Source organism: Cherax quadricarinatus, chromosome 1 (assembly GCF_038502225.1).
Source record: "Cherax quadricarinatus isolate ZL_2023a chromosome 1, ASM3850222v1, whole genome shotgun sequence".
Classification (NCBI taxonomy): domain Eukaryota; kingdom Metazoa; phylum Arthropoda; class Malacostraca; order Decapoda; family Parastacidae; genus Cherax; species Cherax quadricarinatus.
In genome coordinates, this window is record NC_091292.1 from 39,173,760 (window position 1) to 39,192,218 (window position 18,459).

Sequence of the window (18,459 nt, forward strand, 5' to 3'; positions counted from 1 at the left end):
TGTGATAGCTGACAGATACTCCAGTGTTAGTAGTAGAGTTGTTCTGGTGTGTGTGTTGTACCAAGGCTGTGATAGCTGACAGATAATAATAATAACAATAATAATAATAATAATAATAATAATAATAATAAACTCAGTGATTATGTGTGAGTGTTGAATGATGATGAAAGTATTCTCTTTTTGGGGATTTTCTTTCTTTTTGGGTCACCCTGCCTCGGTGGGAGACGGCCGACTTGTTAAAAAAAAAAATAATGATAATAATAATAATAGTTTAAGACATAATACATAGTTGTACAAGGTATTATAGTAGTTGGGTGTACATATCAAAAGCCCTTTGTATGCAGAGCATTATGGGCAGGCTTAAAATTAACTTAATATTGATGGAAAGGTTTTAGTAAACAATTTACAATATCAAGTACAATTGAGTATTTTAAACAATGAAATTTGAACATTTTAATTTTGAAGCATTATAGTTTTACAATTTTGTAACATTACAATGAATAATATAACAAAATGATCAATTTACTACATGTAGTCGTACAATTTATTAATCAGATCTAATCAAATCAAATCAAATCAATGATCTGTAGTGCAGTAACAGTTCATATGGTCATTAGATGAGTTACAGTGCATTCAAGAGAATGGATTGTTCTACTAGGTAATGCTATAATAACATGGTTTGGTAAGGCTTCTCTAATTATACAACTGGGTTATATATTTATGAGATATAAGTTATTCAATATTTGCATTAGGTTAAATGTGAGAATTTATTGATCTGTGAGCATTTAATTATGGGGTCCTAAGGTTAGGGGAGTTACACATCGAGTAATGATATTTTGAGGCAGTAGAAAGTGATTTGTTAACTATGTAGGTAAAGTTAAATTAAGTACTGTGTATTTAGTTTTGGGTGAGTAGGTGGTTTTTTAGAAGAGTCTTGAATTGATATACAGACAGTGTTTCTTTGGTATTCACTGGTAATGAATTACAAATTTTTGGGCCTTTTATGTGCATTGAGTTTTTACATAGTGTGAGATGGACACGGGGAACATCAAAGAGTGATCTGTGTCTTGTGTTATGGTCATGTGTTCTGTTAAAATTGGTAAGGAGAAGTTTGAAGGGATGGTTTATATCTGAGTTTAATGTTCTATGTATGTAGTAGGTACAATAATAAGTATGGATGTTTTGTATGGTGAGTAAGTTTAGACTTTTGAATATTGGTGGAGTGTGCTGTCTGGAGTGGGAATTTGTTATCAGTCTGACTGCAACCTTTTTGCTGGGTAATTAATGGTCTGAGATGATTTATTGTTGTTGAGCCCCATGCACAGATTCCATAGGTGAGATAGGGGTAAATAAGTGAGTGATACATGGCAAGAAGAGCTGATTGTGGAACATAGTACCGTATCTTCGTTAGTATGCCTACGGTCTTGTAGACTTTCTTGGAAATTTGTTGTACATGTGTCTGAAATTTGAGGCTATTATCAAGGTGGATTCTTAAGAATTTTCCCTCTGTGAGTTTTGTGATAGGTGTTCCATTTATCATTATGTTAAGGGGAAAATTTGTAGCTCTGTTCCCAAACTGAATGAAATAGGTTTTGTCAATATTGAGAGTAAGCTTGTTAATCATCACCCACTCCAGTGTTGGTAGTAGAGTTCTGGTGTGTCTACCATACCAAAGTTTTGATAGCTGACAGAGTTAGTGACTATTTTAATGAGTTAGTTATTAAGTAGGTCAGCCACATTAAACACTACATCGTTGACCAGCCAAACAATATATCTAGCAACTCTACTGTTGGGTTTGTATCTGTTCTGTTGGGTATATGTATAAAGTGTAGGGGGACATGTAGCAAGCCAAATGCATGTGTAATGTACTCAAACTTCTCCTCTAGGCACTGTGGACTGGAGATTCTGAAGGCTCTTGAAGAATTCTGCGATTAGATCTTGTTGTCTTGACATTATGATGAAAGTAGGAATGTAATTAATAATTTTTGTATAAAGTTTTTTTTTTGATAAACTGAGCCTCTTTCAATCTCTAAAGTTTACCAAGACTCTACACAGAAAAATGTTTTACTAAATTTCTACTCACATCATGATGTAAATATAAGAAGTGGTGCAGTCATAGCTTCTTCCTCAAGACCTCTCAGAATCTCCTGTTCACAGTTTCTAGAGGACTGAAAACTTTCTACCAACTCTTCAAGACTTAGTCACTGAACACTTCAAATTGCTTCTTCCCTTATTCCTGTCTCTAGTATAAAAAGTTGCCTCTGTATTTCATTAACTCTTTCAGGGTTGAGACCCCTGATCTCAAACTTGCTCTCAGGGTCGAAGAATTTAAATTTTTTTTTTTAAATTATACAGAATCTTTTTCTGGAGGTAATGAAACCAAAAGTATGAAATTTGATGAAAAACTTATGGAATTACACTCTTGCAAAGTTAGCGGTCTCGGCGATATTTATACATCAGCAATTTTGCCCATTTTGAACCCTATTTTTGGCTAATATCATTGTTCCAGTCAACCAAACTCATAGCTATTTCTCTAGTGTTCCTTCTATTCTATTGGCTGAGTACAAGAAACTGCCCATTTACCTATTTCAACTACCCTATAAAGTGATCAGAAACCAGTAATCTGGCCATTTTCACTAAAAATTAAAAAATTGCCAGTTTAAAAATAGGGTCTAGAATAAACAATGTATACATTCCTAGCACTAAAAAGAAAACATTTCCTCTGTTCATTAGTTATGCTTTCCATTTTGAATTTTTATTCACATAAATTACATTAGATTTACTGTTATGCAGACTACAGCATTATTGTATAAATAAATATATATAAATATATATAATATATATAATATATATATAATATATATAAATATTGTATAAATAATGAGTAGTAGACTGGCAGGTTGGATGTATATTGGATGAGTGAATAAAGAATGGGGAAGAGACGTGAACATTTCTTCTCAATTTCAAGCTACTTTCAGTCCTGAAACCAATCTAAACCATCTCTATTTATGTAATGCTGATGAATCAAAGACCAATCCAAAGGGGTTCTTTCAAGTGTATAGGACGAAGGTTAAGGAAAAAGTAGGACCTCTGAAAATTGGGAATGGACAGCTGATGGATAATGAACTGGAAATGTGTTCCATATTTAATGACTATTTTTTGTCAGTTTTTACACAGGAAGACATGAATGAGATTCCAGAAATTAACAATTATTCAGTTCCTGACGAATTCAAATTGACTAATATTACTGTCATGAAGGACATGGTTATCAAACAGATAGACAAACTGAAGCAAAATAAGTCCCCAGGGCCTGACGAGTTGTTTTTCCAGGGCACTTAAGGAATGCAAGATGGAACTTAGTCAGTCATTAACAAGTGTGTTTAATGTGTCCATCATTACTAGTGTTGTGCCCGAGTTGGGGAAGCTGGCTAATGTGGTTCCTATATTCAAATCAGGGGATAAGTCCGTTCCTTCAAATTACCGTCCAATAAGCCCCCCCCCATCTATAGTGGGCAAGTTACTAGAATCAGTTATAGCTGACATTATTAGAAGTCACCTTGAAGAGCATAACTTAATAAATGAATCTCAGCATGGGTTCACGAGAAGCCGTTCCTGCCTGAAAATTTACTGACGTTCTTCAGTAGAACATTTGAGGCAGTAGACAGTGATAAAGAATATGATATAGTTTATTTGGATTTTAGTAAGGCCTTCGATAGAGTGCCTCACAAGAGACTCTTAAGAAAAGTGGCAGCTCATGGTATAGGAGGTAAAGTTCTAGCATGGATATGGCATGGCTTACCAATAGAAAGCAGAGAGTTTCACTCAATGGGGTCAAATCTGAATGGGGATTAGTCACTAGTGGCGTTCCACAAGGATCAGTTTTAGGCCCTCTCTTGTTCATAATTTACATTAATGACTTTGATGAAGGGATTACGAGTGACACGAGTAAATTTGCTGATGATACAAAGATAGGCAGTATAATACATTCTGAGGAAGATAGTAATGAACTCCAGGAGGATTTGGACAAATTAATGTCTTGGTCTGAAAAATGGCAGATGAAGTTCAATGTGGATAAGTGTAAGGTACTAGTCCTTGGTAACGAAAATAACCCAAGAAGCTATAAACTTGGTGAAGTAGGGCTTGATCATACAGAATGTGAAAAAGACTTGGGAGTCATGGTAAGCAGAAACCTAAAGCCAAGACAGCAGTGCCTAAGTGTGTGCAACAAGGCTAACAGATTACTTGGATTTATCTCAAGAAGTATAAATAACAGAAGACCAAAAGTTATTTTACAGCTATATACACCACTAGTGAGGCCTCATTTAGATTATGCTGCTCAGTTTTGGTCTCCTTACTACAGGATGGATATAGACTCATTGGAGAACATACAGAGAAGAATGACTAAAATGATTTACTGTGTAAGGAATCTCCCATATGTAGATAGACTTAAAGCCTTAAATCTCCATTCTTTGGAGAGACTTAGAATAAGGGGAGATATCATTGAAGTGTATAAGTGGATGACGGGCATAAACAAAGGAGATATTAATACAGTACTGAGGTTGTCGAACCAGGTAAGAACCAGAAATAATGGATTTAAGTTGGAAAAATTTAGATTTAGAAAGGACATAGGTAAGTACTGGTTTTCTAACAGAGTTGTGGATGCGTGGAACAATCTTTCCAGTGGGGTGATCGAGGCTAGGACCTTGAGTAGCTTTAACCCTTTGAGGGTTTCGGCCGTACTAGTACGGCTTACGACCCAGGGTTTTTGACGTACTAGTACACCTAAATTCTAGTGCCCTCAAATCTAGTGGAAGAAAGCTGGTAGGCCTACATATGAAAGAATGGGTCTATGTGGTCAGTGTGCACAGTATAAAAAAAATCCTGCAGCACACAGTGCATAATGAGAAAAAAAAAAAAACTGACCGTTTTTTTGGAATAAAACAGCGACTTTGCACTGTATTTTCGTATAGTATTTATTGTTGTATTTTAGTTTTCTTGGTCTCATTTTATAGAATGGAAGACATATTACAGAAATTGAGATGATTTTGACTGGTACCTTGAAATTGAGCTCAAAGTAGCAGAAATGTTCGATTTTTACCAAAGTTCAAAAGTAAACAAATCATGCCAAACATCCAATACATGTCAACTGGCGAGTCTAATATTCTTTTTGCAAGTGCGCCAATATTATTTATACCATTTTTTACACCTAATGCAGTAGTCTGCATAACAGTAAATCTTCTAGTTTTTGTGAGAATAAAAATTCAAAGTGGAAGGCAAAAGAATGTAAGAGAGGCCTTGAGACGTGACTAATGAACAGAGGAAATGTCATTTTAGTGCCAGGAATGTCTTTCTTGTTTATTCTCGACCCTATTCAGAAATTGGCATCTTTTGAAATTTGTGTGAAATTGGCAAAATTGCTAAATTCTGACCACCGTACTGGATAGTTGAAATTGGTAAATGGGTGGTTTCTTGCACTCATTCAATAGAAAAAATGGAGTTCTAGCAAAATATTCATGTTTTTTGTTGACTAGTACAGTGGAGTTGGCCGAAAATGGGGCTCAAAGTGGGCAAAATTGCCGATGCGTAAACATTGCTGAGACCGCTAACTTCGCGAGAGCATAATTCCATAAGTTTTCCATCAAATTTCATAATTTTGGTGTCATTATGATCGGGAAAAGATTCTCTATCTTTTCCTAAGAAAAAATTATTTTTTTTTTTTAAATTTGGCTGACCCTGAGAACGAGTCTCGGAGAGGGCTTGTCGACCCTCAAAGGGTTAAGAAGAGAATGGACAAATATATGAGTGGGAGTGGATGGGTTTGATTGGTGTCATTGGGTACGGGAGTTATTTCTTGGGTAGCTTTGGGTAGAGGTCGTTTTGATAAGGACCTGCCTTGCATGGGCCAGTAGGCCTTCAGCAGTGTTCCTCCATTCTTATGTTCTTTATGGCACCACTTTATTAACAAGTTGAGTTGACCAAATATTATTGAGAATGGTCACATGTTGATGTTTGTGGTTAAGGTGAGACTGTATATAAGAGCATGGCCTCTTGATTCCATAATATTATAGTTTAAGCAGTACATAGTATGCTCTGGTCTGTGGTATCAAAATGTTTTCTTTGATTTATAAAGAGGTCATTGATATTCATTATTTTCTAGAGATGTATATCAGTAGATTGAGTTGAGCATTTTAATTACTGTCTCATTCGTACTTTTTCCTACACTAGTTTATTTATTTTCTTTCTGAAATTTTATTTCAGTTGCATGCAGCATTTCCTTTAGCAATATTGTTAATTCTCTTTCTCAATAATTCTGTCTTAAGACACATGTGCAACATCTGGTTATCTTTATTGTAGACATTTTGCCATCCAGTGGCTTTATCAATACAGCTTCTAGGACATAACTAGAAGACAGTAGAACTATATTCAAAAGATGAGGTAATTAGTCCCTCAGCAAGGAAGCTGGCAGTTATATAGGCGTCAGTGGATAGGGGCGGGTGGCAGATGAGGGAATAGTCACTGGTAGGCGGGATGACTTCGAACAGGCAATAAATGACATGCCCATGCACTTTGCCCCAGGGCCAGACTCATGGAACTCCGTGTTCATCAAGAACTGCAAGAAGCCCCTATCACGAGCTTTTACCATCCTATGGAGAGGGAGCATGGACACGGGGGTCGTCCCACAGCTACTAAAAACAACAGACATAGCCCCACTCCACAAAGGGGGCAGTAAAGCAATAGCAAAAAACTACAGACTGATAGCACTAACATCCCATATCGTAAAAATCTTTGAAAGGGTCCTAAGAAGCAAGATCGCCACCCATCTAGAAACCCATCAATTACACAACCCAGGGCAACATGGGTTTAGAGCAGGTCGCTTCTGTCTGTCTCAACTATTGAATCACTACAACAAGGTCCTAGATGCACTAGAAGTCAAAAAGAATGCAGATGTAATATATACAAACTTTGCAAAAGCCTTCGACAAGTGTGACCATGGTGTAATAGCGCACAAAATGCATGCTAAAGGAATAACAAGAAAAGTTGGTACATGGATCTATAATTTTCTCACAAACAGAACACAAAGAGTAGTAGTCAACAGAGTAAAGTCCGAGGTGGCTATGGTGAAAAGCTCTGTTCCACAAGGCACAGTACTCGCTCCCATCTTGTTTCTCATCCTCATATCTGACATAGACAAGGATGTCAGCCACAGCACCGTGTCTTCCTTTGCAGATGACACCAGAATCTGCATGACAGTGTCTTCCATTGCAGACACTGCAAGGCTCCAGGCGGACATCAGCCAAATCTTTCAATGGGCTGCAGAAAACAATGTGAAGTTCAACAATGAGAAATTTCAGTTACTCCGATATGGGGAACACGAGGAAATTAAATCGTCATCAGAGTACAAAACAAATTCGGGCCACAAAATAGAGTGAAAAACCAACGTCAAAGACCTGGGAGTGATCATGTCAGAGGATTTCACCTTCAAGGACCATAACATTATATCAATCGCAGCTGCTAGAAAAATGACAGGATGGATAATGAGAACCTTCAAAACTAGGGATGCCAAGCCCATGATGACACTCTTCAGGTCACTTGTTCTATCTAGGCTGGAATATTGCTGCACACTAACAGCACCTTTCAAGGCAGGTGAAATTGCTGACCTAGAAAATGTACAGAGAGCCTTCGCAGCGTGCATAACGGAGATAAAACACCTCAATTACTGGGAGCGCTTAAAGTTCCTGAACCTGTATTCCCTGGAATGCAGGCGGGAGAGATACATGATTATATACACCTGGAAAATCCTAGAGGGACTAGTACCGAACTTGCACACGAAAATCACTCGCAACGAAAGCAAAAGACTTGGCAGATGATGCAACATCCCCCCAATGAAAAGCAGGGGTGTCACTAGCATGTTAAGAGACCATACAATAAGTGTCAGGGGCCCGAGACTGTTCAACTGCCTCCCAGCATACATAAGGGGGATTACCAATAGACCCCTGGCAGTGTTCAAGCTGGCACTGGACAAGCACCTAAAGTCGGTACCTGACCAGCTTGGCTGTGGCTCATACGTTGGATTGTGTGCAGCCAGCAGCAACAGCCTGGTTGATCAGGCTCTGATCCACCAGGAGGCCTGGTCACAGACCGGGCCGCGGGGGCGTTGACCCCCGGAACTTTCTCCAGGTAATACCCAAAGGGATAGGTTAGTTGTAGTAGCCATGAAGAAGGTCATGTAGATGTCCTCTGAACCAAGATTCCATGATGTTGCAGTGTCTGACAAGTTGTGCAAGACAGGTATACAATACCGACAAGATGAAAGTTAAGACACATGTGCAACATCTGGTTATCTTTATTGTAGATGTTTCGCCATCCAGTGGCTTTGTCAATACAGATTTTAGGATGAAGCCACTGGTTGGTGAAACATCTACAATAAAGATAACCAGATGTTGTACATGTTTCTTAACTTTCATCTTGTCGGTATTGTATATTTTTCTTGCACAATTCTGTCTTAGCCATCAGAAGATTTTTTTTTTTTTTCAGATTATTAACCTAGGATAACTTGAGAAAGTCAAGCAGTATAGCATATTTCCATTATTAAGATCTTATGGTCCTCTTCTTTAAGAATCAGATTCAACAGCTGAATGCTCTCACCACTGAGTTGTGGGTCTTCCCACCTCATTTATATAATTTTCTTTCCATTTTAGTTATTATAATGACCACTGTGTTTATGCAGGTTACATTATCCCCTCAATCTTTGTACAGTATATGCAATATTTTTATAAGAAGGTTTGATTTACTGAGGCTTGTTAATTTTATCTATTTTTTTGTGAGTAAAATGCATTTCCCTATTCTAGATATGAGACCCTTGAATACCAGCATCGCATGAGGCCCAGCATCTCAAGGTTGCTCGTACCATCCATATATCCACAACTGAAGAATCATCCTTCTGTAGATAGATATCCAGATATCAAGGGCATCACAAAGAATATTTTCTTCATTTCTCATGACATCCCTGAGAGAGAAGTATGTACAATATTTTCTTAATTTCTTATGACATCCCTGAGAGAGACTGGTGTGGAAACACTTTCACTAAATCCTCCTGTTTGTATGACAAGGTAACAGAGGAAGACTTAGCTTGGTTTTGTAGTCCACTTTTCAGCAGACTCTTCCTGGATCTGCCCTTGACGTAACTACAGATGAATCCACAGGTGGCTGAAGAGATGGAGCAACTTGGTTAACTTTGCCTCAAAGGAGCATGTATGTCAAGTACTTCACATTTGCCTTGAAATGTAATAAGTTGCTCACATTTGTTGGGCAAATCGCCTGCAGATCATGAGGTCTGTTGGTAACCCCAGTCAAATCCAATACAGTGGACCCCCGCATAACGATATTAATCCGTTCATGAGAGCTCATTGTTATGCGAAATTATCGTTATGCGAATGAATTTTCCCCATAAGAAATAATGGAAATCAAATTAATCCGTGCAAGACACCCAAAAGTATGAAAAAAAAATTTTTACCACATGAAATATACATTTTCCTACACACAAAGAGAAGGATACATGCACAATAGTAGAGTAGTACATGCACAATATATATTGTGCATGTACTACTCTACTAAATGAAGAATAAATGACACTTACCTTTATTGAAGATGCAGCAATGACTGATGAGACACTGTGTCCTGGGAGTGCCTTTTCCTCCTGAGTACTGTAGGTCCTGTTTGGCATTTTCTTCCAGAACAGGCCTTATCACACTGTGTATGTCACTACGATTCTTAAATCTCTCAAACCAACCTTTGCTGGCTTTAAATTCACCAATATGAGCACTAGTTCCAGGCATTTTTCCCTGTTCACCTGGGTGTTAGTCGACTGGTGTGGGTTGCATCCTGGGAGACAAGATTAAGGACCCCAATGGAAATAAGTTAGAGAGTCCTCGATGATGCACTGACTTTCTTGGGTTATCCTGGGTGGCTAACCCTCTGGGGTTAATTGTTTCTCAGTAATTGTTTCACGTTAAGCCACACCAACAACACTCTCTCCACATCTTCGAGTAATACAGCTGATGGTGGTGCAGCAACAACAACAGCTGTGGTGCAGCTGACCATGGTGCAGCAGCAGCTGGGTGCAGCAACAGCTGACCATGGTGCAGCTGCAGCTGTGGTGCAGCAGCAGCTGTGGTGCAGCAGCAGCTGACTGTGGTACGATAGTATTTATCACCCTTTTTACCACAGGGTTGGCACTAGAAGCTTTCTTTGGGCCCATGGTGGCTTATTTAGCAGTTACAAGCTCTATAAATAATGGAATAATACAAAATGTATCGAATGTATGCATGCAACCAGCCACCCTGGCTTGTAAACAATGACGGCAAGGCAGGCGCTCAGGCTGGACGGACAGGTTCGGGACAGGTTTGGGACGAGTCATGTTCAGAAACAGCTGATGGTGCAACAGCAGCTGACCGTGGTGCAGCAGCAGCTGACTGATCCAGCAACAGCTGACTGGTCCAGCAACAGCTGACTGGTCCAGCAACAGCTGACTGGTCCAGCAACAGCTGACTGGTCCAGCAACAGCTGACTGGTCCAGCAACAGCTGACTGATCCAGCAACAGCTGACTGGTCCAGCAACAGCTGACTGATCCAGCAACAGCTGACTGATCCAGCAACAGCGATTCTTAAATCTCTCAAACCAACCTTTGCTGGCTTTAAATTCACCAATATGAGCACTAGTTCCAGGCGTTTTTCCCTGATCACCTGGGTGTTAGTCGACTGGTGTGGGTTGCATCCTGGGAGACAAGATTAAGGACCCCAATGGAAATAAGTTAGACAGTCTTCGATGACACACTTTTTTGGGTTATCCTGGGTGGCTAACCCTCTGGGGTTAATTGTTTCTTGGTATTCTCAATAAGCCACACCAACAATGGTGCTACAGCAGCAGCAGCAGCAGCAGCAGCTGACAGTGCTACAGCAGCAGCAGACGATGCTACAGCAGCAGCAGACGGTACTACAGCAGCAGCAGCAGCAGACGGTACTACAGCAGCAGCAGCAGCAGACGGTACTACAGCAGCAGCAGCAGCAGCAGATGGTACTACAGCAGCAGCAGCAGCAGACGGTACTACAGCAGCAGCAGCAGCAGACGGTACTACAGCAGCAGCAGCTGACGGTGGTACAGCAGCAGCAGCAGCTGACAGTGCTACAGCAGCACCAGCAGCTGACAGTGCTACAGCAGCACCAGCAGCTGACAGTGCTACAGCAGCAGCAGCAGCTGACAGTGCTACAGCAGCAGCAGACAATGCTACAGCAGCAGCAGACGGTACTACAACAGCAGCAGCAGCAGCAGCTGATGGTGGTACAGCAGCAGCAGCAGCAGCTGACGGTGCTACAGCAGTAGCAGCAGCTGACAGTGCTGCAGCAGCAGCTGACAGTGGTGCAGCAGCAGCTGACAGTGCTACAGCAGTAGCAGACGATGCTACAGCAGCAGCAGACGATGCTACAGCAGCAACAGACGGTACTACAGCAGCAGCAGCTGACGGTGGTACAGCAGCAGCAGCAGCTGATGGTGCTACAGCAGCAGCAGACGATGCTACAGCAGCAGCAGACGATGCTACAGCAGCAGCAGATGGTACTACAGCAGCAGCAGCAGCAGCAGACGGTACTACAACAGCAGCAGCAGCTGATGGTGGTACAGCAGCAGCAGCAGCAGCAGCTGACGGTGCTACAGCAGCAGCAGCAGCATCAGCAGTTGACCATGGTACCACAGTATTTCGATAATATTTCTCACCCTTTTTACCACAGGGTTGGCACTAGAAGCTTTCTTGGGGCCCATGGTCACTTATTTTGCAGATAAAATCACCAAAAACACTGTAATAATACGAAATGTTACGATTGTATGCTTGGATGTTACCGCGGAGGCTGGCTTGTAAACAATGCCACCGGCGGAACATGTGAGGCTGGCTCAGGCCTCACATAGACGCGTCTCGGACGAATAGCGTTGAGCGGGTTTTTTAGCGGTATGCGAGGCAAAATCTTAGCGATAAAATGTATCGGTATGCGGATTTAACGTTATGTAAGGCCAACGGTATGCGGGGGTCCACTGTATCTGCTTATTATCTGCAGCTAATACTAGTCAATATAAATTTGACTGGACTTACCTGAGATATAAAACTGACCCAATGTGACCCCAAGAATGATGGCTTGGGTAGGCTGCTGTCCCCAGGTAAGTAATGAGTGCACTGTACAGATGCTACCCTATTATGAGTATTCGAGTTACGAACATTCGGACGTACGAACAGACTGTTGTGTTAATTAACCCTTTCAGGGCCAAGACCCTCGATCCTTAACCCTTTGACTGTCGCAACCCCAAATCCTGAGGTGTCTCCTGGTGTCGCAAAATATTTGAAAAAAAAAAATTCTCATGAAATGGTAGTGAATCTTTTCCCGATGGTATTGACACCAAAAATACAAAATTTGATGGAAAACTTACGGAATTACGCTCTTGCAAAGTTAGCGACCTTGGTGATATTTACGAATCGGCGATTTTGCCAAATTTGAGCCCTATTTTCACCTAATTCCATTGTTCTAGTTGACCAAACTCATAACTATTTCTTTAGAACTCCATTTGTTCTATCGATTGGGTACAAGAAACTGCCCATTTATCGATTTCAACTACCCAATAAAGTGGTCAGAAATTGTCAATTTGGCCAATTTCATGCAAATTAAAAAATATGCCAGTTTCAAAATAATGTCCAAAATGAACAATGCAGACATTCCTGGCTCTAAAATAACATTGTCCTTGTTCATCAGTCACATCTCCAGGCCCCTCTGATATTACTCTTGCTTTCTGTTTTGAATTTTTATTCAAACAAAAAATAGAAGATCTACTGTTATGCAGACTACTGCAATATTGTAATATAATTGTATAAATAACATCAACCCATTCATGACTGCATATTAGAATAGCTAGTTGGACATTTATTGGACAATGACATCATTTGTTTACTTTTGAACATTGGCAAAAATCAAACATTTCCCCTACTTTGAATTCCATTTCAAGGCCCTTGTCATAGTAAAACCAATCAAAATCACCTCTACTTCTATAATATGTTTTCCATTCTGTCAAATGTGACTACGAAAACAAGAATATAAACATAAAAACTGTACAAAAATACACCTCAAAGTCGGCGTTTTAATCCAAAAACACGGTCAGAGTTTTTTTTTTCTCATTATGCACTGTGTGCTGCAGGATTTTTTTTTATATGGTGCACACTGACCACACAGACCCATTCTCTCACATGGCCCTACCAGCTTTCTCCTGCTTGATTTGAAGCTGCTAGAATTTTTGAGTATATATACGTCAAACACATTGGCTTGTTAGATGTATATATACAACCGAAACCATCAAAGGGCTAACTCCCACTCAGGGTCGAATAGTATCTGAAAAATAAAAAATTATTTTTTTCTTATGAAATGATGGATAATCTTTTTATGATCATAATGACACCAAAAGTACGAAATTTGATGGAAAACTTACGGAATTATGTTCTCTTGATGTTAGCGGTATCGATGATATTTACGCATCGGCGATTTCGTTCACTTTTAGCCCTGTTTTCGGCCTGTTTCACTAGAATTCCATTTGTTCTATCGACTGAGTACAAGAAACTACTCATTTACCGGTTTCAACTACCCAATAAAGTGTCAGAAATTGGCAATTTTGCCAATTTCTGACAAAAGATGCCAATTTCAAAATAGGGTCCAGAATAAACAAGAAAGACATTCCTGGCACTAGAATAACATTTTATCTGTTCATTAATCACATCACTTTTGTTTTCCATTTTGAGTTTTTATTCTCACAAAAAATAGAAGATTTACTCTTATGTATACTACTGCATCATTGTAAAAGTGGTATAAATAACATCAGCGCACATGTGCAAGAATATTAAACTTACCAGTTGACGTGTATTGGATGCGTGGCATGATTTGTTTACTCTTGAACATTGGCAAAAATTGAATATTTTCGCTACTTTGCATTCAATTTCAAGGTACTTGTCATAGTGAAACCAGTCAAAATTATCTCTATTTCTATAACATATCCTCCATTCTATCAAATGAGACCAAGAAAACGAGAATACAGCCATAAATACCATATGAAAATAGACTGCAAAGTCGCTGTTTTAAACCAAAAACACGGTCAGTTTTTTTTTTTTCTCATTATGCACTGTGTGCAGCAGGATTTTTTTATACTGCACACACTGAGCACTCAGACCCATTCTTTCACATCTAGGCCTTCCAGCCTTTTCCCGCTTGATTTGAAGGCTGTAGAATTTATGCGTACTAGTACGACACCAACTCTGGCACATGAGACGTACCAGTACGGCACCGACCCTGAAGGGTTAAAGTACCAATTAAAAAGGTAAGAAATTTTTATTACAGTATTTATTGTTAAAATATGCTTTAGTATTAACAACCGTACATTACTGATACTGTACAGTATTCAAATTCAAATTCATTTATTTCTTTGCAAGTAGTACATTGAGATTATATTTTTACAATAATGGGTTGCAGTGCAATGAGAGCCTCTATTATGCCTAGACATTATGGGCTGACTTAATTTAATGGCTTATTGACTACTTATCACTAAAGAAATTATCATAGTTGTACAGTAGTTCTATTAATAATAAGTGAATCTAATTTCTACAAACCAAAGGATATATTCATGTATTCAAAAATGCTTTCTATGAAACATGATTCAGGAGTAGTTTTCAGTAGTTTACAGTATGAGACTGCTACAATTTGGTGAAGGGCAAGAGTGGTTTTGGTAGGTATGTATTCTTGTGTGGTAATTTGTCAATACGTATATGAGCTTGGTTGTCTAGTCATGAAGTTTTAAGATTTAGGTAATTGGTAGATTTATTGGTAATGTTAAATATTGAGTATTGAGTATTTATTCTAGGGTGATTAAGTGACTTTTGAGAAGAGTCTTAAATTGATTTTCAGACCGGGTTACTTTGGTATTTTCTGGTAATGAATTCCATATTTTGGGGCCCTTTATGTGCATAGTTTTTACACAATGTGATATGGACACTGGGTACATCAAAAAGAGATCTGTGTCTTGTGTTATGGTTGTGTCCTGTTAAGATAGGTGAGGAAAAGTTTGAGTGGAGAGTTTATGTTTGCGTGTATTGTTCTATGTATGTAGTAGGCACATGAATAAGTATGGATGTTCTTAATGGTGAGCAGATTTAGACTTTTGAATATTGGTGGAGTATGCTATCGGGAGTGGGAATTTATCATTCTGACTGCTGCCTTTTGCTGGGTTATTAGTGGTCTTAGGTGATTTAATGTTGTTGATCCCCATGCACAAATTCTGTATGTGAGATAAGGGTAGATGAGTCTTTAAGTTTTCAACAATGGCACAATGGCGTGTTGTAAAAGTCAACTAAAATGCCGGGAACAATGGGCTAGTAACCCCTTTTCCTGTAATAATTACTAAAATGAATAATAAGAAGAAAATTTTCAAAGTTGGATGTCTGAATGTGTGTGGATGTTGTGCGAATGATAAGAAAGAGATGCTTGTGGATGTTATGAATGAGAAGAAGCTGGATCTCCTGGCTTTAAGTGAAACAAAGCTGAAGGGGGTGGGAGAGTTTCAGTGGAGAGGAATAAATGGGATTAGGTCAGGGGTTTCAAATAGTTAGAGCTAAAGGAGTAGCATTAATGTTGAAGGATAGGCTATGGCAGGAAAAGAGGGAGTACAAATGTATTAATTCAAGGATTATGTGGAGTAAAATAAAGGTTAGATGTGAAAAGTGGGTTACAAGAACATAACATAAGAATGGAGGAACACTGCAGAAGGCCTACTGGCCCATGCAAGGCAGGTCCTTATCAAAACGACCTCTACCCAAAGCTACCCAAGAATTTACTCCTGTCCCCAATGACACCAGTCAAACCTAGCCCCTCCCATTCATATATTTGTCCAATCTCTTCTTTAAGCTACCCAAGTTCCTAGCCTCGATCACCCCACTGGGAAGATTGTTCCACACATCCACAACTCTGTTAGAAAACCAGTACTTACCTATGTCCTTTCTAAATCTAAATTTTTCCAACTTAAATCCATTATTTCTGGTACTTACCTGGTTCGACAACCTCAGTACTGTATTAATATTTCCTTTGTTTATGCCCGTCATCCACTTATACACTTCAGTGATATCTCCCCTCATTCTATGTCTCTCCAGAGAGTGGAGATTTAAGGCTTTCAGTCTATCTTCATACAGGAGATTCCTTACACAGTAAATCATTTTAGTCTTCTCTGTATGTTCTCAAATGAGTCTATATCCATCCTGTAGTAAGGAGACCAAAACTGAGCAGCATAATCTAAATGAGGTCTCACTAGTGAGGTATAGAGCTGTAAAATAACTTTTGGACTTCTGTTACTTATACTTCTTGAGATAAATCCAAGTAATCTGTTAGCCTTGTTGTTCACACTTAGGCACTGCTGTCTTGGCTTTAGATTTCTGCTTACCATGACTCAGACAACGAAATATGGATCCCAGGTTACAACCTATACAGATGCGACAGAGTGAACAGGCAAAAGGGGGGGGGGGGTTGGCCTGTACATTGCAGAGTCACTTGTGTGCACAGAACTGCTGAATGCCTCAAATGATGTAGTGGAAGTTTTAGCAGTAAAGATCGAGAATCAAAACCTAGTCATTGTGGTAGTCTACAAGCCTCCGGATGCAACATCCCAGCAATTCCAGGAACAGCTGTTAAAAATTGACCACTGTCTGGAAAATCTGCCAGCTCCTGCACCCAACATCTTGCTCCTGGGGGATTTCAACTTAAGGCACCTAAAATGGAGGAATATAGCAAATAATATTGTTGCAGTAATAACACCAGGAGGCAGCTCTGATGAAAACTCACACTCACACGAGCTTTTAAATCTCTGCACAAAATTCAATTTAAACCAGCAAATAATAGAGCCTACTAGACTGGAGAATACACTAGACCTCATCTTCACTAACAATGATGATCTGATAAGAAATGTCACCATATCAAAAACAATATACTCAGATCACAACATAATTGAGGTTCAGACATGTATGCGCGGAGCCCCAGACCGACATAATGAGATTAGTCACGAGGGAGCATTCACCAAATTCAACTTCAATAACAAAAACATAAAGTGGGACCAAGTAAACCAAATCCTAACTGATATAAGCTGGGAAGATATACTAAGCAACACAGACCCCAACTTATGCCTAGAACAGATTAACTCGGTGGCGCTCGATGTATGCACAAGGCTTATTCCTCTAAGAAAAAGGAGGAGTAGATGTAAAATAGACAGGGACAGGCGCTCCCTTTACAGGCGACGGAAAAGAATAACAGAGCGGCTAAAAGAGGTCAATATATCTGAAATGCGTAGGGAGACACTGGTCAGAGAAATAGCAAGCATCGAACTTAAGCTAAAGGAATCTTATAGGAGTCAGGAATCGCAGGAAGAACTAAAAGCCATAAATGAAATCGAAAGAAACCCGAAGTATTTCTTCTCCTATGCCAAATCAAAGTCGAGAACAACGTCCAGTATTGGGCCCCTACTTAAACAAGATGGGTCCTACACAGATGACAGGAAGGAAATGAGTGAGCTTCTCAAGTCCCATTATGACTCAGTTTTTAGCAAGCCGTTAACCAGACTGAGAGTCGAAGATCAAAATGAATTTTTTATGAGAGAGCCACAGAATTTTGTTAACACAAGCCTATTTGATGTTATCCTGACGCCAAATGACTTCGAACAGGCGATAAATGACATGCCCAGGCACTCTGCCCCAGGGCCAGACTCATGGAACTCCGTGTTCATCAAGAACTGCAAGAAGCCCATGTCACGAGCTTTTACCATCCTATGGAGAGGGAGCATGGACACGGGGGTCGTCCCACAGTTACTAAAAACAACAGACATAGCCCCACTCCACAAAGGGGGCAGTAAAGCAACAGCAAAGAACTACAGACCGATAGCACTAACATCCCATATCATAAAAATCTTTGAAAGGGTCCTAAGAAGCAAGATCACCACCCATCTAGAAACCCATCAATTACACAACCCAGGGCAACATGGGTTTAGAACAGGTCACTCCTGTCTGTCTCAACTATTGGATCACTACGACAAGGTCCTAGATGCACTAGAAGACAAAAAGAATGCAGATGTATAATATATACAGACTTTGCAAAAGCCTTCGACAAGTGTGACCATGGCGTAATAGCGCACAAAGTGCGTGCTAAAGGAATAACAGGAAAAGTCGGTCGATGGATCTATAATTTCCTCACTAACAGAACACAGAGAGTAGTAGTCAACAGAGTAAAGTCCGAGGCAGCTACGGTGAAAAGCTCTGTTCCACAAGGCACAGTACTTGCTCCCATCTTGTTCCTCATCCTCATATCTGACATAGACAAGGATGTCAGCCACAGCACCATGTCTTCCTT

The 18,459-nt window shown here is 39.7% G+C and overlaps 1 protein-coding gene across 2 annotated transcripts in view; it reads left to right on the forward strand.

Moving 5' to 3' along the window:
• The window catches only part of LOC128685213 (NFX1-type zinc finger-containing protein 1-like), a 429,985-nt gene that overhangs the window by 35,898 nt on the left and 375,628 nt on the right, over positions 1 to 18,459 (forward strand). For both annotated transcript variants that reach the window (XM_070080633.1, XM_070080696.1), the window contains exon 5: positions 8,850 to 9,018. In XM_070080633.1, coding sequence (XP_069936734.1) covers positions 8,850 to 9,018 — 169 coding nt within the window. The remainder of the gene's footprint in view (positions 1 to 8,849; positions 9,019 to 18,459) is intronic.